We start from the raw sequence: 23,889 nt of genomic DNA, 5'->3' as shown, positions 1-23,889 counted from the left end.
TTTGACAGGGAGTGCAAATGGATTATTTCACTCTATTTTTTATGTCGAAATTGCGTCAACTTTCCGTTTGTCTCCAGCATTAGCCAATGGGAACACAGTATTCTGTGGAGAGATGGAAACCTTCATCTTCGTGTTTGGAGACGTTGGTTCTCACATACAAACAAGGAGTGGTGTCTTGAGAGCGTCAGAGACAGTAAGTGAGTCTGCAATTCGGCGATCAACAGAATGCAGCCGCTTGATACTTTGCTTGAAGGGGTGCGAGATCAAAGAAGGCCAATCTCCAGTCTTTGATCGGTGGTATTTGGTAACGTGATCTGTAATTAGGGCATGGGGTGTTTTGACCTTCATTGCGGTGCCATGACGATAGACACACACACAGGAGGTCTCAAACAGTGGCTGCTCTACCGCAGTTCATTTCATTAGTGATCTGTAGATCTCTTTTCAAGGATTTAAGTGTCAGTGCAATATGTATCTATATTTCTTAATCTTTACAAAATACACACATCAAAAAAGTTTTGCATCATCCCAGTTCCCAGAATTCCTGAAGATAGACGTTGACTGTGGATATTGTTTGTGGGAAGAGACAAAACTTCTAAATGGAGGAAAAGTACCAGCTCTGTCACAAGCAAAGCGAGAAGGAAAAATATTGTGACTGTTCAGAGATGTCACTAAACCCGCCCAAAGATGTAAACAATCATGCATGAGCAGCGCCTATTAGACGGAGGGTGTCAGACAGCCGATCAGTTCCAGTCATTCCACCAGGAAGGAGGTACATAGCTCGTGTTGTCTGTCGTTCAACCATGCTTAGACGGTCATTACCAAGGTTCGATCGTGGCCGCATTGTTACTTTGTGCCAGGAAGGGCTTTCAACAAGGGAAGTGTCTCGGCGTCTCGGGAGTGATCCAAAGCGATGTTGTTCGGACATGGAGGGGATATAGAGAGACAGGAACTGTCGATGACATGCCTCACTCAGGCCGCCCAAGGCCTACTACTGCAGTGGATGACCGCTACCTACGGATTATGGCTCGGAGGAACACTGACAGCAACGCCACCATGTTGAATAACGCTTTTCGTGCAGACACAGGACATCATGTTACGACTCAAACTGTGCACAATAGGCTGAATGATGCGCAACTTCACTCCCAACTTCCATGGCTAGCTCCATCTCTGCAACCACGACACCATGCAATGCGGTACAGATGGGCGCAACAACACGCCGAATGGACTGCTCAGGATTGGCATCACGTTCTCTCTTCACCAATGTGTGTTGTATATGCCTTCAACCAGACATTCTTCAGACACGTGTTTGGAGGCAACCTGGTCAGGCTGAACGCCTTAGACACACTGTCCAGCGAGTGCAGCAAGATGGAGGTTCCCTGCTATTTTGGGGTGTCATTATGTGGGGCCGATGTACACTGCTGGTGGTCATGGAACGCGACATAATGGCTGTACAACACGAGAATGCCATCCTCCGACCGATAGTGCAACCATATCAGCAGCATATTGGCGGGGTATTCGTCCCCATCATACACATCCTGTGAATGCCCTCCTTCAGGATAACGACATCAGTCAACTAGAGTGGCCAGCTTGTTCTCCAGACATGAACCTTATCGAACATGTGTGGAATAGATTGAAAAGGGCTGTTTATGGACAATGTGACCCACCAACCACTCTGAAGGATCTACGCCGAATCGCTGTTGAGGAGTGGGAGAATCTGGACCAAGAGTGCCTTGATGAACTTGTGGATAGTATGACACAACGAATACAGGCATGCTTCAATGCAAGAGGATGCGCTACTGCGTATTAAAGGTACTGGTGTGTACAGCAAACTGGACCACCACATCTGAAGGTCTCGCTGTATGGTGCTACAGCATGCAATATGTGGTTTTCATGAGCAATAAAAAGGGTGGAAATGATGTTTATGTTGATCTCTATTCCAGTTTTCTGTGTAGGTTCCGGAACTCTCAGAACTGAGGTGATACAAAACTTTTTTTGATGTATGTTATTCGGCGCTGAAATTTTGCTAATTTGTCTGTCTGCAGAAAGCGACAGTGGGTTTTAAAATATGTCGTGAACCTTTAGATACATATTTGTTCTGATCTTCCCATCTGTACTTAGGCACTAGAGAGCTTCAGAAAGTGAGGAAAATAAAAAATAAGAGCCTTAACATCCCTGACTCTAGTAGTAAATATAAACTAAGCTCATGCGCGATCAGAACGAAAAAACGCCGCCATTGTTGAAATATTCCATAGAGACTTGTAACCCACAAACTGTTTAAATAAACAGTATTCCATAAAGTGCAGTCGATTTCCCAACAAAGTCTTCAACTAAATATTTAAACTATATTACAAACATCGCCTTCTATCCCATAAATTGTTTAAATAAACAATATTCCACACATTGTCTAAATTCCAGAATGAGATTTTCACTCTGCAGTGGAGTGTGCGCTGATATGAAACTTCCTGGCAAAGGTCCCGAGTTCGAGTCTCAGTCGGGCACACAGTTTTAATCTGCCAGGAAGTTTCATATCAGCGCACACTCCGCTGCAGAGTGAAAATCTCATTCTCGAAACATCCCCCAGGCTGTGGCTAAGCCATGTCTCCGCAATATCCTTTCTTTCAGGAGTGCTAGTTCTGCAAGGTTCGCAGGAGAGCTTCTGTAAAGTTTGAAAGGTAGGAGACGAGATACTGGCAGAAGTAAAGCTGTGGGTACCGGGCGTGAGTCGTGCTTCGGTAGCTCAGTTGGTAGAGCACTTGCCCGCGAAAGGCAAAGGTCCCGAGTTCGAGTCTCGGTCGGGCACACAGTTTTAATCTGCCAGGAAGTTTCATTGTCTAAATTGCTTAAACAATATTCCATAACTGCTATCGATTTTCCGCCAAATGGCCAATAACCGAGTCTTTTCCCTGCCAATTTCGATGTGGAGGAGGGGAGGGGGAGAGCTATGAGGTTTCCAAAAGGAAGGGTTTAATTAATTTATTGATTTAATTAATTAAATAATTAAATTGAGCTCAACAGTGTGCTTGTATTAGCGAGGTGTCTTTGAGAGGAATGGAGAGGTGGTGGTGAAGGAGGGGATGAGGAGGGGGAGGTGGAGGGGTGGGGGAACAGTAGGTTACAGACCTGTCTTTCAATAGTAATCCACTTAGCACAACAATAGGTTAAGGACCTGTCAATGAAAAGAGAACAGTAGGTTTGCCCACGAATGTAGGCACCCCGCACTAACAGACTGTGCTAGAACCCACTTTGTCACGCTAATGTCAACACCATTATGGAGCCACCACCAGCTTGCACAGTGCCTTGTTGAAAACTTGGGTCCATGTCTTCTTGGCGTCTGCACCACACTCGAATGCTACCATCAGCTCTTACCGACTGAAACCAGAGCTCATCTGACCACGCCACGACTTTCCAGTTGCCTAGAGTCCAACTGATATTGTCCAGGCCAGGAGGGGCGCCGCAGGTGATGTCGTGCTGTTAGCAAAGGCACTAGCGTGGGTTGCCTGCTGCCATAGCCCATTAACGCCAAATTTTTTCGCTATGTCGTAATGGATACGTTTTTTGTATTCCCCGCATTGATTTCTACGTTTATTACATGCAGTGTTGCCTGTTTGTCAGCACTGATAACTCAACACAAACCTGGTCCGCAGCTCGTGGTCGTGCGGTAGCGTTCTCGCTTCCCGCGCCCGGGTTCCCGGGTTCACCGCCCCAGACTGCAACCCATTTCCACGGCCCAAGCGACTGGCGAATCTCTGGATCCTCGCCATAACGGCACACGCCATCGTAGCGAGGAGGCAGACCGACCAGCTGGCCTTCCTGATGGACCTCTGGGAGGAGAAAAAGACGACCCAGCAGCACAGGCGATACCACGAGAACTTCAAAAACTTCCTGCAGATTCCACTGCAGACAGCAATCGCCAGAGTCCTTCCCAGCCTGTGACCCTCAGCACCGCCACCAGCCACCTCACCACACTCACCACAAGAAAATGGTTCAAATGGCTCTGAGCACTATGTGACTTAACATCTATGGTCATCAGTCCCCTAGAACTTAGAACTACTTGAACCTAACCAACCTAAGGACATCACACACATCCATGCCCGAGGCAGGATTCGAACCTGCGACCGTAGCAGTCCCGCGGCTCCGGACTGAGCGCCTAGAACCGCTAGACCACCGCGGCCACACTCACCACAAGAATAACGTCTGCAGTGATAGCGAACAAGTCCAACACAAAAGATAAAGTGCTTTCTCTTCTCGCATCAAATAGTGAAGTATAATAGTATAATGTGTTTCTTCTTAGTGAAATCAGTGATACAAAGTGCTTCTCACCAAACATCTGTCATGCTCGCAGCCGAAACAGTGTCAAAAGTATGCACAGTAGTACTACCAGTTTTTTTTTAAATTAACTTTTCTTCCATTGTTTGTACTATGCTGAATAGGAAACAAGCATTACTTAGTGGAAAGTGCCAACTACTTATTATTATTATTAGATTTTTTTTAAATGATTTCCTTTACTTTGTGCCTATAAAATTCTATTGATTACTCACACTATCCTTTCTGCTTCTCTTATGTAATATGACAAAATTTTCTCTCTTCTTCAATTTAGGTATATTCTGTAGTATATGTAAAAGAAAAAGTTTCTTCCACTTCTGCTCCACCTATCATGGTGACGTTTCCCTCATACTGTCCCACTTAACAGTGTAACTAGAGGAAGAGATCAAACCAGAATACACAATGTGCCTGTGGCATCACAGGTGCATCACATACAGAAACATAAACTCAAAGTCAATGCATCGATGCCAAATATAAACTGTTATGCCTGTCCTGCAATGTCTACCTCCTCAAAAAAAAATACGACAAATGGCCACGTAAAAGGGTTTAAGGGACAACAATAAGAGAAAAACGAAAAAGGAAAATATAAAAACGAAAACACATAAAATGACAGTAATATTAACCAACACTAGGAATATAATAGATTAATAGAATAAAATGTCTTTTTTAAATGTATCGTTGTTAATATATTTAAATAAATATATATGGTTACAAAAAAAAAGGTTCGATTCCCGGCGGGGTCAGGGATTTTCTCTGCCTCGTGATGACTGGGTGTTGTGTACTGTCCTTAGGTTAGTTAAATTTAAGTAGTTCTAAGTTATAGGGGACTGGTGACCATAGATGTTAAGTCTAATAGTGCTCAGAGCCATTTGAACCATCTACACAAACGCCGCTGCTCTCTCTCGTTAAGTGAAATCCGTCGGCCACTGCAGTCCGCGGTGAGAGGTAACGCCTGAAATTTGGTATTCTCGGCACACTCTTGACACTGTGGGTCTCGGAATATTGAATTCCCTAACGAACCCAATTTCCTGCTTACTAGGCAGATGTGCTACACACTACACCATCGTGACACTGTGGCTCAGACAGCTCCATGGCCTACCCTTGTTCAGTGGTCTCCCTAACACAAACCGCAATTCACACCTTCAGAACATTTTCTCCTACTAAAATCAGTAGGAGACCTGTGTTCAAATCCCAGCCTTGGCACAAATTCCTCACGTATTACTTCATCTTCTGTCCTTATCGAAGATAAAGTTGAGCCTGATATGTCTCTAGGAAAGTGTAATTCCATCAAATCAACAGCTTAATCATGCCAATCATGTTGTAGAATATGGCATCTCCTGCAAATGTATTCTGCTTTAACAGTGTCAGCTTTAAAATCCAAAGAAAATAACGCACAAAAGTAAGGTTGACAATCATCTTTAAGGACACATTCATTCGTTTTATTAATTTATACTGCATTTGTGGATCGCAAGTACCACACGTGTATGAAGGGCACAAATGTTCATGAAGGTTGAATATCTATGGAACGAGATAGGATTATTTGTGCCTTGTGTTATACATGCATGTGTGGTACTTGGCGTCGTTCACGCGCCAGGCCTGAAGATGACGTGTTTGGAACGTCGAAACTGATTGCTAATAAAACAATCAAAATAATGGTTGTTGGTACAGTATTATTATATTTCATCGACCAACCAGTGTCCCATAGTCCCGAACCCAATGTGGAGTTATATTTGACGAAAAAAGTACGTTACCAATATCAAAATAGTATTTCACAAACCTCTTACTCATTCGATTGCACGTTACATTGAACCAGGGCATTAAGCATCTGCAGTGGGGCAGAGTGAGTGACATACGGCCAAGCTTGTTTCAGAAGGTCATAATTGCATACTTTCATAATTATGGCCTAAATTTTCGCACAGGATGGTATGCTGATGCTGATAACGTGCAAGTGTGCTTTATTCTCCTTAAAATGTGATATCAGGTTGGTGATGTTTCCTTATAAGTTTGAGAATAACAGAGATATCCACAAGTACAACACTAGAAGGAAAAATTATTTGCATTACACTATGATGAACCTACGTTTGGCACAGAAAGGCATTATGATTTCTTTTTCATGCGATTAACTGCGAAGTAAGCTCTCTGAGCAAAATATTAGTTACCCCGTTAGAAGAACACATTGGTCGCTTTGGATCGCTTATACCAGGTAGTCAGATGACCATCCACCACTGCTGGCAGTGAAGCGGTATGTATTTGCTAGTTGGTTGTACGAATCCAACGCAGCAAGAGGGGTCAACGTTACAGAATGGCAGAAAGGAGCTATCACATGTGGACGTGCCCGTGATGACACCGTGAATTAAGCTGCACGATTTGTTGGTGAATAATGAGACATATCAAAAATGGTTCAAATGGCTCTGAGCACTATGGGACTTAACATCTGAGGTCATCACTACCCTAGAACTTAGAAATGCTTAAACCTAACTAACCTAAGGATATTACACACATCCATGCCCCAGGCAGGATTCGAACCAGCGACTGTAGCGGTTGCGCGGTTCCAGACTGAAGCGCTAGAACCGCTCGGCCACACCGGCCAGCTGAGAAGTATCCAATGTATCTACAAAGGATGGTGTTCTACTCACTGCCATCTAACATAGTGTAAGAAGGATAACTGTAAAAAGATGCTAACTGACAGAGATCGGAGGCGAGTGTTACACTTTTTCGATAGCAATAGGTTTCATATCCGACAGGCGTGGGTGCTACAGTGAATGCAGGACCATCACAAGCAGTTTTCAAACGAATATTGCGAAGACAAATACATGTAATAGATATTTGCGTTCGAGTACCTCACAAAAGACCGTTGACACCTGCACTTGCAGCTACCGCGCGGAGTGGCCGTGCTGTTTGAGGCGTCATGTTACGGACTGCGCAGACCCTCCCGCAGGAGGTTCGAGTCCTCCCTCGGGCATGGGCGTGTGTGTTGTTCTTAGCATAGGTTAGTTTAAGTTAGATTAAGAAGTGTGTAAGTCCAGGGACCGATGACCTAATCAGTTTGGTCCCTTAGGAATTCACACACATTTGAACATTTTGAACACTTGCAGCTGCACGACTTCAGTGATCCAAACAACACAGGAAATGGACAGCAGCTGACAGGAGGAAAGTAGTATGGTCAGACGAGTCCCGATGTTACCTCTCTTCTATGTTGCAAGGCGTCAATTGCATGGACAGCCCTTTCTACTGCATTACCCTCTCTATTTCATACTGATAGCCATGTTTCGTAGGCTGATTTTGATGAAGTGTTTTGTCTTTACGAAATTTACTTCTGCCCTGCCCTTTTGGTGGGGAGTGTCAATAGTCCCGACTTTTTTGAAAGATCCTGTCGTTTATGAGAGAAGTATGTGGGTTTCCTGGGTTAATCAGAGACTGGGATTGTGGGTTTGAATGTTGTCATGTAGCTAATTGTCGATTAGCGATTTGGGAGTTTTGATCCTGAAATCTCTTGGATTGTAGTTCCCAAGGGAACTTATTAGTGAGTTCGGTGATAGCCTGGTCCTTTCGTAGAACGCTTCGGCGAGATTTTTGAACCTTGTTTTTCGTGGTTGTAAATTCACGGCATCATGCAACTCTGCAGTATGAAAACGGCTTTCTATGTGTATTCCTCTTCCCAGAGCTTTGTTTTGGATTGCTTGCACTCTTTTGATGTGGGTTTTTGCAGTGTAGCCCCATACAGGGCAGGAATATTCCAGGATGGGGCGCACTAGACTGCAGTGCAAAGACGACCCAGTGAGGCTTTTAATTCATAGTGCGTAGAGGATGCACTTGAGGCAGGAGGTGGTTCTATGATATTTGAGGGGGGATCGTGGTATGAGTTGGACCCAATCACTCAGGTTACACTGGACATAAACCAGGACTGTCATTTCAACATTTTTATTTAAAAAGTGTAGCTTTTCTTCGATAGCGTCACAATGAGTCTGTTGCGGACACTTCTGTCTTCCAGACTGATAACAGCTGTCTTCACAGGGTTGCGCAGATACGTATTGGGTTTGAAAGACTCTCAATTGGTCCTATAAATCACTCGATTTTAACCACACGGAAATGTATGGAACTATTTGGAACAACAGGTGAAACTTAGCAACTCACATACCAGCAGTTTGGTACAGGAGATATAAGGGATGTAATCATCACTGACAGACTAGAGCCGGATATGACATACCTGAAGAAACTTGTGTACTTTCTTCCTCGTCAAATTGATGGCGTTATCAAGTGAAGAGGTGGTGTTACACATTATTAAAGCGATGTCTCATGGGGTGACTTCATCCTGGAAGTTACTGAATTTGTCTATTAACTGACTGAACTGTCTAGACTTACACGTCTCTAAATAAATGTTTCAGTCATTTTATTGCGTAATATTGATAGTAGACGTTCTCTCTTTCTTACATTTTCCTCGGTGTTGTACTCTGAGATGTTGTGGTGTGGTCTTCAGTTCGGTGACTGGTTTGATGCAGCACTCCACACTAGTATGTTCTATGCAAGCCTCCTCATCACTGCACAACTACTGCTACTAAAATTATTTGAACCTGCTTGCTGTACTGAAGCCTTACATCTACATCTACATAGATATTCGACAAGCCATGTACGGTGCGTGGCGGAGGGTACTCGGTACCATTACTTGTCATTTCTCGTTCCGTTCCACTAGCAAATAGATCGAGGGAAAAACTACTGTCTGTACACCTCTGTATGAGCCCCAGTTTCTTGACTCTTATCTCCGCGGTCCTTACGCACAATGTATGTTGGCAGCAGTAGAATCGTTGGGCAGTCAGCTGCAAATGCCGATTCTCTAAATTTCCTCAATAGTGTTTCACGAAAAAACGTTAGGTTCCCTCCAGGGATTCCCATTTGGGTTCCCAAAGCATCTCCGTAAGATTTACGTGTTGTTCAAACCTACCGGGCCGGCCGGAGTAGCCGAGCGGTTCTAGGCGCTACAGTCTGGATCCGCGAGACCGCTACGGTCGCAGGTTCGAATCCTGCCTCGGGCATGGATGTGTGTGATGTCCTTAGGGTAGTTAGGTTTAAGTAGTTCTACGTTCTAGGGGACTGATTACCTCAAAAGTTAAGTCCTATAGTGCTCAGAGCCATTTGAGCCAAACCTACCGGTAACTAATCTAGAAGCCCGCCTCTGAACTTCTTCGACTTCTTCCTTCAATCCGACCTGGTATGGATCCCAAACAGTCGAGCAGTACTCAACAACAGGTCGCACTAGAGTACTATACGCGGTCTCAAATTCAAATGGTTCAAATGGCTCTGAGCCGGCTACGCGGTCTCCTTTACAGGTGAACCACTCTTTCGTAAAATTCTCCCAATAAACCAAAGTCGACTATTCACCTTCCCTACCACTATCCTTACGTGCTCATTCCATTTCATATTGCTTTGCAACGTTACGATTCGTTCAAATGGTTCAAATGGCTCTGAGCACTATGGGACTTAACTTCTGAGGTCATCAGTCCCCTAGAACTTAGAACTACTTAAACCTAACTAACCTAAGGACATCACACACATCCATGCCCGAGGCAGGATTCGAACCTGCGACTGTAGCAGTCGCGCGGTTCCGGACTGCGCGCCTAGAACCGCTAGACCATCGCGGCCGGCTTGCAACGTTACGCCCAGATATTTAAACGACCTGACTGCGTCAAGCAGGACACTAGTAATACTGCATCCGAACATCTCAGGTTTCTTCTTCCTACTCATCTGCATCAAATTACATTTTTCCACGTTTAGGGCTAGCTGCCATTCATCACATCAACTGGAAAAATTTGTCTAAGTCGTTTTGTATCTTCCTACAGTCACTCACCTTCGACACCTTACATACACCATGGCCTCATTAGCAACCACCCTGTTCGCCAAATCATTTATGTATATATGGAAATACATCTGTCCTACCACATTTCTCTGGGGTACTCCTGATGATGCCCTTGTCTCTGATGAATATTCGTCGTCGAGGACAACACACTGTATTCTCCACGATTTTTATCCTCCATGTTTGCCTCCATTATGAAATTCAGAATTTCTGGAAACATCTCCTATCAATGATCCCATCTTTTAGTCAAGTTGTGCAAAAAATTTCTTTTTTCCGCAGTTCTATTCACTCCATCTTAAATAGTTATTCGATCTCCCCATCTAACCTTCAACATTCTTCTGTAGTGCTACATCACAAAAGCTTCTATTCTCTTCTTGTGTGACCTATTTAATGTCTATATATCACTTCCATACAAGACTACACTCCGAAATAGTACCTTCAGACAAGATTTCCTAACACTGAATTTATAGTGAATGTTCAGAAATCTCTCGTTTTCAGAAACTTTTTTCTTGATATTGCCAGCCTGCATTGTAGATCCTTCTACATCGACCACTGTCTGTCGTTTCGCTGCACACATAGAAAAACTCATCTTCTACTTTTAGTGTCTCACTTCCGAATCTAATTCCTTGTGCATTGTTTCATTCAATTCTACTACGTTCCATTATGTCTGCCTCCATAGCTGAGTGGATATATAAACAGTAGCTATCAACTCGGAACAGCCTTGAGGTGTGCACACAAAGGAAGCAGGTTGCCCACATAGCAGAGGCCACCACGAGGCAGCTTGAACCTGTGTGAAGAATAACAGCTGCTATATAATGAGACAGCACAGACAGGTGGCCGGGTGGTAGCGCCAACTGATGAGGAAATGGCCCTGCCAGTAAGCCAAAATGTATGAGACACTGTTTGCTAGCGTCTGCTTGCCAGCCAACGATACACTGAGCAGACAAAATCGAGGTGTGCGATGGGCAGTCTATCTCAAACGATTTTTTTTTTTTGCATTGCTTATAGCATATGTGAGCATCATGGTGAAGTGCCCATCATTAGGTTAATCGTCACAGTGATGTGATATTTCACATTTAAGTAAAAGCCTGTGCGATTGGGTTCCATTCCCAGCCTATGTTTCTGCAGGAAGAAGTATTATATGTGACAATTTTTTCACAACTAGATGTGGTGGCATTACGTTTGAGACATAAGAGTGCAAGCATGCAGGCAAAGTGAAGAAACCCTGAAAGGGAGTCCTTCAACCTGCAAAATCTGCTGCAGCAACTTTGCACATAATTGTACTTTATAAGTCAGGTCTCATGACTCTAACATGCTATTAAGGGAAAAACAACAAAAATGTTCTTCTTTTGAGTTAAATGTGTGACGCAATTACTATCAACGAATGACATTCTCAAAAGCTACCAGAATGAATGGTGTACTAAATCAACACCAGTTATGGTGTTGACATCATCGACCAGATGGCTTGACTTAATACTGTGAACTATGGATGTCGCACATGGCCCATGAACATTTCTTTTTTCGGTGTATTGTGGACTTGGCAGCCACTAAGGCATGGGTACTCTGTAGCGAAGTAAAAAGTGAAAAAGAAAGCACATGTTACTTTATATACAAGTTGGTAGAAGAGTCACCTTGAGCATATAAGGCCACAGGGGTACAAAATATACTTTCCAATATAGTACTGCAGCTTAGCAACATTCATAAGACCTGTCAAACTGAGAGATGTAGAGGGAAGAATAACAGAAAGCATTTACGTACGAAATGCAACAAGTATGTTTGTGGACCATATTTAGGCAACACTGAATACACAGTACTGGGTGATACAATGCAGTAGGTGGCTTTGATTCAGCAAAATCAGAGTTATAAATATTTTCTCTAATGCATATTGTGCTATTCAGAATTTTATGTTTTGGCTGAGGGAAGTTATCAATTTCACATTTTCTTATCATATATATATTTGGATTAATTATTAGGTATAAAATATTTAATGTAGGATTTAACTCTTCAGAAAAGAGTAAAATTATATTCTAGTAAACTGTATAAATAGTACAAAATAAATTGGTATAATTGCAAATCTGTTTACTTTATCAAAAAAGGCAAATAAAACTTCATCCATCAAAATGACAGGTTGGTTCTTCTAGGTAGACCATAATTCCTGGTCCTTCTAGTGTTAACATAAAGTAATAACGGTAGTGGTCCAATGGTCGACCCCTGTGGACTCCAATTGTAATTTCTCCCCATTCAGATGATGTAGCGTCCCTTTTTGTACTACTCGAACATCTTAAGGCAGTGATTCCCAAACTTTTTCAATTTGTGAACCGCTTCTGCAATGGTCTGAGTAGGGTGAACCACTGACATTTAAATATACATACAGCAGACATGAATAGAATTTTATTCTAAGCAAAAGGCTTAACAATCTTAAATTAACTTAATCGTTATAGGTTAAAACTTAAAGTTACTCTAGTTAAGGCTTAAAAGTTAAACAACACATAGGCCTAGATGTAATAATAAATACAGATTTTCATAGTAATTACGCATCTATTTCTTGGAATTGAATGAGTACGTTGTGCTTGCTTTCCATGGTACAGTGCTCTGAAGTCAGGTACCACAAAAGTTCGATTAAGTCTCAAATCACTTTCAGCATAATGACTGTTTCTGTGTTTATTTTTTTAATAGACATATGAAGAAATCGACTTTTTGCACAAATATGTAGAAGAAAAGGATAATCAAGTCGTTATGGCTTTATTCGCTAACACTGGAAACTCCTTTAAAATTAACAAAAACCAGTTAATGACAAAGATTTGTAGATTAGATTAGATGCAGTTTTCATGCCATAGACCCAAAAATGAGATGATTTTCGTGGGTGTGGAATATGACAGAAAGTGTAACATAAAAAACATAGAAAATTTGAATATAGTATCCACTTCCCTGGTCGTTTTTCAGGAGATTGTCAAGATATGTGAATACATTACAGTAAACTGGAACTACTAATATTTGCAGAATGAATAGTTATGCACTTTTAATAACTTGATCATACACAAAATGCCTAATCTTGGCTGTTGTGACCAAGTGCTGTCAAAACTGAAATCTGACAGACATTTTTAGTAAAGCTGATTTAATAGACCCAGTTAAAATATTCATCTGTAGAGTAGAAGACGAGACTTACCAAAAAGTCTTTCAAACTCTGTTTGAACTTTGCTTTATCTGAAACCAAGTTTTTAATGTTGCTGTAAATTTATTGAAAATGAGAGATCCTGAATATTGGACCCCCTTTTTGGACCAAGGTAAGTCATTTTAGGTCTTTATTAAATTGTTCTTATTCCTGGGATTGATACTACATATTGAGCTATTGGTTGGAAAAAGACTTATTATCTGCAACAAATTCCATTAAGGAATAAATATACTGAGAAGCAGTGGTAAGAATACCCAGTTCCTTGATCAGGTTTCTACATTATATTCTTGAATTTACATTATGTACCCCACAATATGCTCCCATATGAAATAATAGAGTGAAAGTAAGCAAAGTATGCAAGTATTTTTATATTTACATCTCCTACATCTGACACTATTCTCACTGCAAATACAGACTTGTTAAGGCGCTTCAGTAATTCTCTGGTGTGCCCTTCCCACCTGAATTTATTAACAAGTTGTAACCTCAGAAATTTACCCATGTCACCCTCTTCTATCGGCATGTCTTCATGTGCTATACACATGCTGGAAGGAAATCTCTTACAGGTTCGGAACTGCATATAGTGGGTCTTCTCAAAGTTTAATGAATTAGCTTTAAACCACTTGTCAATGAAAACTTGATTAGCAGCTATTTCTAAATCTGTACTTGACTTGCAACTTATTGCAATGTTTTTATCATCTGTGAACAAAACAAACTTAGATCTGGCAATGTAACAGATGAGAGGTCATTAATGTACACAAGAAAAAGCAATGGACCTAAGATAGAACCTTGAGGAACACCACATGTAATTAATTCCCAGTCAGATGAAGACTGATTGCTTACTCCACAGGTATTTCACAATGACACGCTTCATTACCTGTTAGGTAAGACTCAAACCATTTTTCTGCACTGCCAGTGACGCCATAATATTATAATTTACTTAAGAGAATGCCTTGAGTCACACAGTCAAAGGCTTTAGACAGGTCACAGAAAATGCTAGTAACCTCTACTTTGTTATCTAATGAATTAAGTACATTCTTACTGAATATGTAACTAGCCTTCACTATATTGGAGCACTTAAGATACCCAAACTGCGACTCAGACAGTATTTATTTGCAGTCAGTTGTTTAAGAAGATGCTTGAACACAACCTTTTCAAATATTTTTGAAAAGCCAGCAAAATTGAAACTAGTCGATAGCTTGACAGTATCTCTTAATCCTTGTCCTTGCAAAGAGGCTTAACTTCTGCTTATTTTAGCCATTCTGGAAATGTTATGCTCATAAGAGATTAATTACACAAACCACTAAAAATAGAACTTAACTCACATGAACATTTTTTGATTAACTTTGTTGATATGTTATTATAGCCACTAGAATACTTTCATTGTAAGGACTTTACGATGGCTGCTGTATCTTTGGGTGAAGTGAGTGTCATTTCGATTTAGTTGAAATTATTTGTAGAGACTGATATCAGATAATCTATTTAACTGTTTACTGAACCTGATAACACTAAGCTGTCAGTAATGGAAATAAAGTATTTGTTAAAGACATTTAAATACTACATGCACTTGTCACCATTATCTCATTTATTTTTAGAGCTATATGTACCTTTTCCTTTCTGGCCCCACATGTCCCTGTCTTCACCATATCCCATATAGTTTTTATTTTGTTGCCTGATGTAATTATCCTTTTCTCATAATAAAGCTGCTTAGCTTTCTGGATTATTTGCTTCAATATTTTGCTGTATTCTTTGTAATGCATTAAAATGCTGACATCAGAGCTGTTTCTAGATAGTAGAGTTTCAGTAACTGAAGATCAGTGGAAGTTTCAAGGAGCTGCTCTTTTTCATTTATCGTTAATATGAATTCTAAAATTGTTGACTCTTCGAGAGGATTGCGAATCTAATTATTATTATTGGACATAGTGCGGAAATATTTTGGGAAGGTATCTCCAAGTCTCTTCAAACGGTCTTTAATAATCTTCTTGACATTTTCGTCCAAAGAAAGATGATTTACCGCCAGGAAGTCCTGAAGGGTATCAAGGCACTAGGTATGATACCTACTTAAACCATTTTCCCAAAAATTAAGCTTTTTTCAATTAATGATTCGATACTGTCTTGCACAATATAAGCATTTATATTTGACCCCAAGAGACATAAGTTTGAAGTGTTAATTTTTGAGAAAATGTCTACCAAATAAGCTCCCATGCAATTTGTTTTATGAAAGGCATCGATGTTGAGAAAAACGTAAACTTCGTATTTAAGCTCATACAGTCTGGAAATAGTTCTACCGCAAGATAGCCACCTAACTGAATTTTGAGGCAATAAACAGGTATAAATGCGTGCCATTTCCCCACAAAGCACTGAGGTGAGAGAATTTGTTGAATGAGAATTAATAACATGGATTATTTTCACTGCATCGTCCAGCAGAGATTCCAATCCATCGGCCATGCGCTTAGAAACAAGAGCCTGTGTACAAACGCAACAATATGTCCAAGTAGCGCTGGGCGCTACCGATTTCATTTTGACAAAAAATCCAGCATCACACCCTGTCATAGATTTCGCACCATCCGAACAAATTCCTACACAAGAAAGTATTCTTCGGTTAATTTAATGAATATATCTCCTCCTCTTTTATGGTTCTGCAGACTAGTAGTTCCTCTTCTACGAACGAAAAGTAACAAAATGCCTAAACTGACAACATCAGTCGAGTTGTCAAGTTGAATCGCAAAAGAAGGACTGGCACGAACTCTTTCAAAAATTTCATTTTCGACGTAATTTTACGTGTCTTTGATCTGTCAGTTGATCATAGTGTCGGACAATGGTACCATATTGACTTTTTTTTGTGAAAGATTCTCCAATCATGCGTTGCACTACATCACATGTAGGCTACATGGACGCACTAAATCTTCATCTATTCAATGAGGTTTTGCGTTTTAGCAGTTCTGTAGTTAACGTGATAAGACGCTTCAAGAGCATTCTCATTGTCGTTGTTTACACCGGATACAAAAGTGCGGTAGTTAAATCATTTTTTCACTCGTTAGCTTTTCGTGTAAAAAAATCAGCAGATTTGTTTGTGTGGATGGAGTGCTTAGTTTCTAAATGGCGTTTAAGTAGAGAAGGTGTCAGAGAACTGTTATCAAGAATGTCGCCAAAAACCACAGACTGTAGTCTTGGACAGTCCTATATATGAAAATCCAAACTCAATGTAATAATCATTGTACTTTATTTTCTTTACAGACAGTTCCCTTTCGTCGGATTGACACACACACATCACTAGAAACAGGGGGTGAAGCTGACTCCTGCACGTGGTGCCCCTGCATAGGTACTGGACTAGATTCTCCAGTACTGAACTGAACGTCAGCATTCCAAAAGCATTGCATTATAGGTTTCACTATGAATGGAAACCAAAGGTCTTTATCAAGACCTCACCTTGTGATTGTATCAATCAACATAGAAGGATTGTCTGTTGCCAAAGAAGAACTCCTGCAACATATTGCCAAGGAACCTAGGTGTGATATTTTATGTATACAAGAAACCCATCGAGATGACACCATGAGAAGACCAAAAATCCTTGGGATGAAACTGGCAGTTGAGCGACCCCATAGACAATATGGCAGTGCTATCTTTGTGAGGAACGATATAGCTGTTCTCTCTACCTCACTTACAGAATTCAACAATATTGAAATACTGTCTGTAGAACTGAATGGTTGTATTGTGTCGTCAATTTACAAACCCCCAGGAGCAGACTTCCAATTTTCACCTACAGACAACTACACCAATCAACAAGCTCACTTTATTGTTGGAGATTTCAATAGTCATAGCAGTGTTTGGGGTTATGCTGAGGACGACAGTAATGGTGAAGCAGTTTTGACTTGGGCTGATACCAACCATCTTAATCTTGTCCATGATAATAAACTCCCACCATCTTTTAACAGTGGGCGTTGGAAACGTGGGTATAACCCCGACTTAATTTTTGTTAGCGAGAACATAGCTCACCAATGCAGAAAAACTGTTCTAAATCCGATACCAAATACTCAACACCGCCCCATAGGCTGCCAAGTGTTTGCAGCCATTACTCCTAGAATCACATCATTCCGAAGGCGATACAATTTCAAGAAAGCAGACTGGCAGAAGTTTGCTGATCTCCTTGACTCAGAAGTTTCACGCATAGAACCCTCAGTTTCCAACTATGATGAGTTTGTAGAAGCCGTGAAAAGATGCTCAAGACTCTCAACTCCCAGAGGCTGTCGAGTTAACTACATACCTGGCTTGACAGAAGAATCCGTGAAGCATCTACATAACTATATCCAACTTTTCAATGATAATCCTTACAGCATTGAAACCTTAACTGCTGGCCAAAATTTATCCTCAGCCTTAGCCAAATCCAAAAAAGAACGATGGATAGAGCTACTCGAGAACCTTGATATGTCTAAAAGCAGTCAGAAAGCCTGGCAGTTGCTGCGACGCCTGAACAACGACCCTGTCCACAATCATGGCCATGCAAACATTGCACCAGATCAAATTGCTCATCATCTAGTTCAGAATGGAAGGGTCAATTGTTCTAAAGATAGAACAAAACTCAAAAGAGAACCTGAACGTGAAAACAACCATATATCAAATGACTTCATCTTACAAGAACTCAGAACCGCAATTCAGAAATGCAAAAATGGTAAAGCGCCTGGTCTAGACGACCTAATGATTGAGCAAATTAAACATTTTGGTCCCATCACGGAAAGATGGCTTCTGCAATTCTATAATGGTTGTCTGAAGCGGAAACAGATCCCTGCCATCTGGAGGAAAACTAAAGTTATTCCCTTACTAAAACCTGGAAAGGGTGCAGCTGATCCCAAGAACTACCGACCGATTTCGCTCCTTTGCCATTTGTATAAAATCTATGAAAGAATGTTGCTAAATAGACTCACTCCCATTGTTGAAAAACAACTCATACCTCAACAAGCAGGTTTCCGACCTGGAAAGAATTGTACAGCACAAGTCCTTAATCTGACTGAACATATTGAAGAGGGATATGAAAAAGGATACATTTCCGGGGCTGTCTTCGTGGATCTCACAGCAGCATATGACACCATTCAACATCGACAATTATTGCACAAAGTCTACTACATCACTAGAGACATTAATTTCACCAGAACTGTGCAGACACTTTTGGAAAACCGGCGATTCTATGTGGAGTTCCAAGGAAGAAAGAGTAGATGGAGAAGTCAAAGGAATGGCTTGCCTCAGGGTAGTGTCCTTTCCCCCATATTGTTCAACATATTTACAAATGACCAGCCTCAACCTTCTCTTACAAAGAGTTTCATCTATGCAGATGATCTTGCCTTAGTCACACAAGCCAGAGATTTTGACACAGTAGAAAACCAGCTTACTGTTGCTCTCAAGGACCTATCTGAGTACTACAGAGTCAATAACTTAAGACCGAACCCTGCTAAAACTCAAGTTTGTGCTTTCCACCTACGCAATCGAGAGGCCTATAGAAAACTTACAGTGTTTTGGGAAGATCAAGAGCTTGAACATTGTTTCTACCCCAAATATCTGGGTGTCACCTTAGATCGAACGTTGACCTACAGAAAACACTGCACTAACACCAAGCAGAAAGTTGCTGCTCGTAACAACATCCTGCGGAAGCTCACTGGCAGCGTTTGGGGTGCAGATCCCAAACTACTAAGAACATCAGCCTTGGCCTTGTGTTATTCCGCAGCTGAATACGCATGTCCTGTATGGTACAAGTCATCTCATGCAAAGCAGGTTGATGTGGCCCTGAACGAAACCTGCAGGACAGTAACGGGATGCCTCAAAGCTACACCTATTGATAAACTCCATAAACTAGCAGGTATTGCTCCTCCAGACATAAGGCGTGAAGTCGCAGCCAAACTTGAGAGACATAAAGCAGATCATAACACCGATCACCTGCTACATGGATACCAGCTACCAATTAGTAGACTCAAATCTAGGAGGAGCTTCATGAGAACTACTACACCCCTCACCGGTCGGACTGGAGCAGCCAGACTATCTCAGTGGACAGCAAAATCTGACAGTAACGATTGGATGACTCCTTCTGAGACCCTTCCTCCTGGTGGAAATCAAGTCTGGACAGTGTGGAAGTCTCTAAATCGGCTCAGGAGTGGCGTCGGACGAACTAAGGACAATCTGTTTAAATGGGGCTTCATGAAGGAATCTTCCACCTTGTGTGACTGCGGAGAAGAACAGACAACCAAACATTTAATTAACTGTCCTAGATGTCCTGTATCATGTTCCACACAAGAGCTTGTTGATGTTTCAGACAATGCTGCTGCCGTTGCACAATTTTGGGCTAATACCGTTTAGTTTGTTCTTTTATGATTTGACCTGATTTGTTATATTGTATATATTGTAAATATTGTTGTAATGTTTTTGACTCGAAATAAATAAATAAATAAATACTAGAAACTGAATGACCTGTTGAAACAACACTAACGATCTAGCGATTTTTTTACCCTATTTCCCTTTCAAACTTCCACTTGTCAACCGGTTATTCATTGTAATGTGAATGGAAACGATTCTGATACACAACTGACAAATTACTGCATTTGTCACAAGGAAAGAAGAAGTAGGCTATTGTTGAAAATCAAAGGCCTGACCACCATGTAGCCGTTCCTTTCCTTAGTGGGGTGGCGGTAATGTTGTTAGTATTGTTAGAACAAGAAGAAATTAGATGACTAAATTTCCATTGTAGGTACATCAAAAGCATACCTTACGTTGTTACATAACTGTAATTCTGGCATTCGCCGTTAATATTAACTTATTTGTTAAAATAATGCCATGAACACCCAATGTTATACATATGTAACATGGGGCATTATAGGGTTAATATAATTTTGTAATAATAATAATATGAATACTAATAATTATTATGAAACTTCCTGGCAGATTATAACTTTGTGCTGGACCGAGACTCGAACTCTGAAGTGCTCTTGCACTTGCCCGCGAAAGGCAAAGGTCCCGAGTTCGAGTCTCAGTCCGGCACACAGTTTTACTCTGCCAGGAACTTTCGTATCAGCGCACATTCCGCTGTAGAGTGAAAATTTCATTCTAATAATAATAATTATTATAACAATGCCACAGAATCAAAGGAAACAGTGATAGGCCAACCCTCGAAACCGGTCATTATGATAAAGAATTTTGGTGAACCACTTGAAATATTTTACGAACTTGCTGGAGGCTACATTTTGCTTATTAAATAAGAACTAAATCAGACATTTGTCGAACTACTTATTTCATAGATACTTAACTTCTCAAACAGTTCTTCCACTCATGTTCAATCTCGCACAGAAAAAGAAGTCAGTAGTCATTGGTCTTCATCACGTCCTTCTCCAGCTATTTCAGGACGCCGTGGCGTTACTTATAATCCCCGTAGTTGATGTTGACCTCATTAAAAGTTAAGCCTCTAAGCGTTGTAGTAGAGCCATTTTGAAAAAAAAAAACTATCTAAAATAATCAGCAGAAGTGGGCTTCAAGCGTCAGACTTGATGAATACGCGTCCAAGCTGTGAACTGCCACGTTATTCGGGCTTGATGTGATGCTGCAGGGAAACTGTATTTACTTAAAAAAGAAATTAAAAAAAAGAATCACTTTTAGCTTGCGCAGTATAGTAGCATCGACAGATCACAGTGGATAGGAAAAAAACCGGCGTTTTTAATAGCTGAAACGCTCCATGTTTCTGAAATAGTAGAAAATCTTCGTTTTCGATACAAAACTTTGGCGTCAGTTCGTTATTTGTTTATGTATCGCTGGATATTACTATTTATGTTTTTAACATGAGTTTTGGGCAATATGGCGGCAGTGTTGTGATTTGAGTTTAGTGGCTTGCGTTTTTGACAAGTTTGGTTCTTGATTACATCCGAAACCGCACGTATACGGATGTAAGTCTGCAATTTAACATGAGTGATCCTTCAAAAGAAGATCAGCAAGAAGCTGCCGAGAGAATAACTTCATGCGTTCGAAATTCAAAGAGCAGTCGTAGATATTCATTTTCAGTGTCTTTCCCGGCTGAGGAAAACCAGCTGATCACCGGTTATTTAGAACCGCCAAATCCATGGCAATATGGTAAGCGTAATGCTTATTAATTCTATCCGTACATCAGGTAAATAGTCTTGCCAGTACTTGTTGCATACGTCGATTTGCGTCTGAAATAGATATTTAGTTTACCAGCATCAGAAGAAAATGGAAATAAAAACTGTAATATTGTGTGAGGGTCAGTGATTGTGGATTCACAGAATAATATTTCTCTTTGTTAACAATGAATAAATGTTTTCCGTAAAATCGGTATGTGTTGTGCTGCTTGTCTTAACCTCTCACTGTAGTAAAGCAACCAATTAAGATAACTTTATTTAGTTGCTTTATTTATCGCTTCTTTATCAGTATCAGCCAGACATTATATATATTCGAATCAGATAGTTTTCTCGTAGTGTCGTAACTTTATCCGTAATGTTTTCTGTGTCAGTATCTTTACCTTCATGCTTGTTGTCTTTTGTTACTGTGCCATATGATCCTGCCGCCCACTCAGGCCCGTTGTGACCAATATTTATTGTGTTACACAGTTTGTAATCACTGGTCCCATACTCTATAGTTTTAAATGTTTTTAATAATGCTCAGTTTATTATGAAAACATTTTTGCCGGTTTTTTTATTTTTTAAAATTTTTTTTAGTGAATATATAAGAGCAGTTTTAACGAGGTTGTGCCTTAATGGTATGCTTTCATTGTTTCATCAAAATGTGTAATTGCGTTTAAATTTTTTTTTCTGTGTCCTATTTGATATATTATTCCGGTTTGGAATGCTTGTATGTATACATTTGTGTTTGTGTCTACGCGGAGGGGGGAAGATAAGACAGGGACAGATACCAGTAAAATTAAATGGCATCTGATGCAAAATCACCCTATACTAGTGAGAGAAGAATTGAGCCAGATTCAGATTATGAGATGCTCTATTATACATTGTTCCATTTATCAGTTGATACGTTGCCTGTTTCGTGATATACCACTGTAAACTTCAGCTTTCTATTGTATTCCTGCATGTTGGGGCCAACTTTAAGATTTTAGTTTGTAATATTGTTATTGGTGCAATGTTCCTTCATGAACTGTGCAACAAACTGTTCTTATAACCAAAAATATTCATACTATATCTATTAACTCAGATGCAGCTACATTTTAAAAAAAAGTTGGTTTCAATAGGATTATTTCGAAGTATGGCCTTATGACATCCGTTAATTGGTGTTACTGTACTTTGTTGTATAAAAATTAGGTATGTCATAAAGTACACTGTCTGTAAGCTGGAAGACTACTAATTTTTGCATAGATGGCCACACGTCTTCAAAGCAGACAATGACGGACATACAGTAACTGTAATGTATACCCCTGCAAAAGTTGGCTTAATATTGCTATGTAGGTGAATCTTATAATGAACTTATGATTTGTCTTCACTTTGAAACTTTCTTCATTGGTGTTGCAATATCATTACACAAATTTAACACTATTCATCTGATCATAAGCTTAATTTGTGGAAAGCAATTGCATGTATATGATGTGTTTTGTGACCTGTAGATGAAATTTTGTGATTCCTTTGTTACTTTCGGAAAATCTTTTGAAAGTTGATTTTGGAAGATCACAGGACCTTCTTTAGCCTTTCCTATCTGTTGGAGTACTTTCTTGCTCTCTCACCACTGTAAGAAAGTTAATGCAAGGGGGGTGAAAGTCCACACTGCAACTAACAGTATGTAAAACACTTTTTATTTATTTATTTGTTGTTTGACCATTTGACAGAACAGTATAGCACATGTCAAACACATAATATGTGCATGTGCACTGTACTTAAAACAACTACAAAGTAGGTTAGGAATATATGAGGATAGAGCTGGAAATCAGCCATGGTCTTATTAGTGGAACCATTACAGCATTCTCCGTAGCAACTTGAGGAAACTTTCTGCACTGTACCTTAATTACAGAACTATTGTATACAAACCATTTTGGGAACAATTTCTCTGTCACTGGCAACACTACGCCTCTTGGTCGTTTTTCACTGTAGAAATTACTTGTCAAACTGGTTAAAAATCTGCCTATGTCATTGAAAGTGAATTTTAGGCTGCCACAAAGCTGACATAAGACATTGTTGTAGACGTTTGGAATGGAATCTGATGTGTGCTGTTCTGTGAAGTAGAGGAGGACATCCAGGATGCAATTAAGAGCATGACATTGTTGCTCTACAGATTATGTCAATAACGTTGTGTGCTGCCTAGGTTAGAAAACTATTTTCACTTCTTTCAAGAGATTAGTAGAAATGTTTAAAAAAAGACAGCCCCACACATGGTCATCTGTGCATAGCTGTCACTCTCCTTCACCATTCATAGTGTGGACACTAGTTTGAAACCAACCAGAGTGTCTAAATTCATGCTTGTAAAGTGGTGGTTTGTAGTGTTCCTATGGATAGGCCACATGTGTGCTATTCAAGGGATACAGCTACTTACGTGGCGTAATATGATTGAGGGCCTATGGAGATAG

General features: G+C 40.6%; 1 protein-coding gene across 1 annotated transcript in view; it reads left to right on the top strand.

Moving 5' to 3' along the window:
- Positions 1-20,983: 20,983 nt before the first annotated feature.
- Positions 20,984-23,889, top strand: part of LOC124722193 (protein phosphatase 1 regulatory subunit 37) — a 242,714-nt gene continuing 239,808 nt past the window's right edge. The window contains exon 1 of the mRNA XM_047247391.1: positions 20,984-21,440. Coding sequence (XP_047103347.1) covers positions 21,275-21,440 — 166 coding nt within the window. The 5' untranslated portion in view covers positions 20,984-21,274. The remainder of the gene's footprint in view (positions 21,441-23,889) is intronic.

Source organism: Schistocerca piceifrons, chromosome X (assembly GCF_021461385.2).
Source record: "Schistocerca piceifrons isolate TAMUIC-IGC-003096 chromosome X, iqSchPice1.1, whole genome shotgun sequence".
Classification (NCBI taxonomy): Eukaryota; Metazoa; Arthropoda; class Insecta; order Orthoptera; family Acrididae; genus Schistocerca; species Schistocerca piceifrons.
This window is presented reverse-complemented; position numbering and strand designations above follow the sequence as displayed.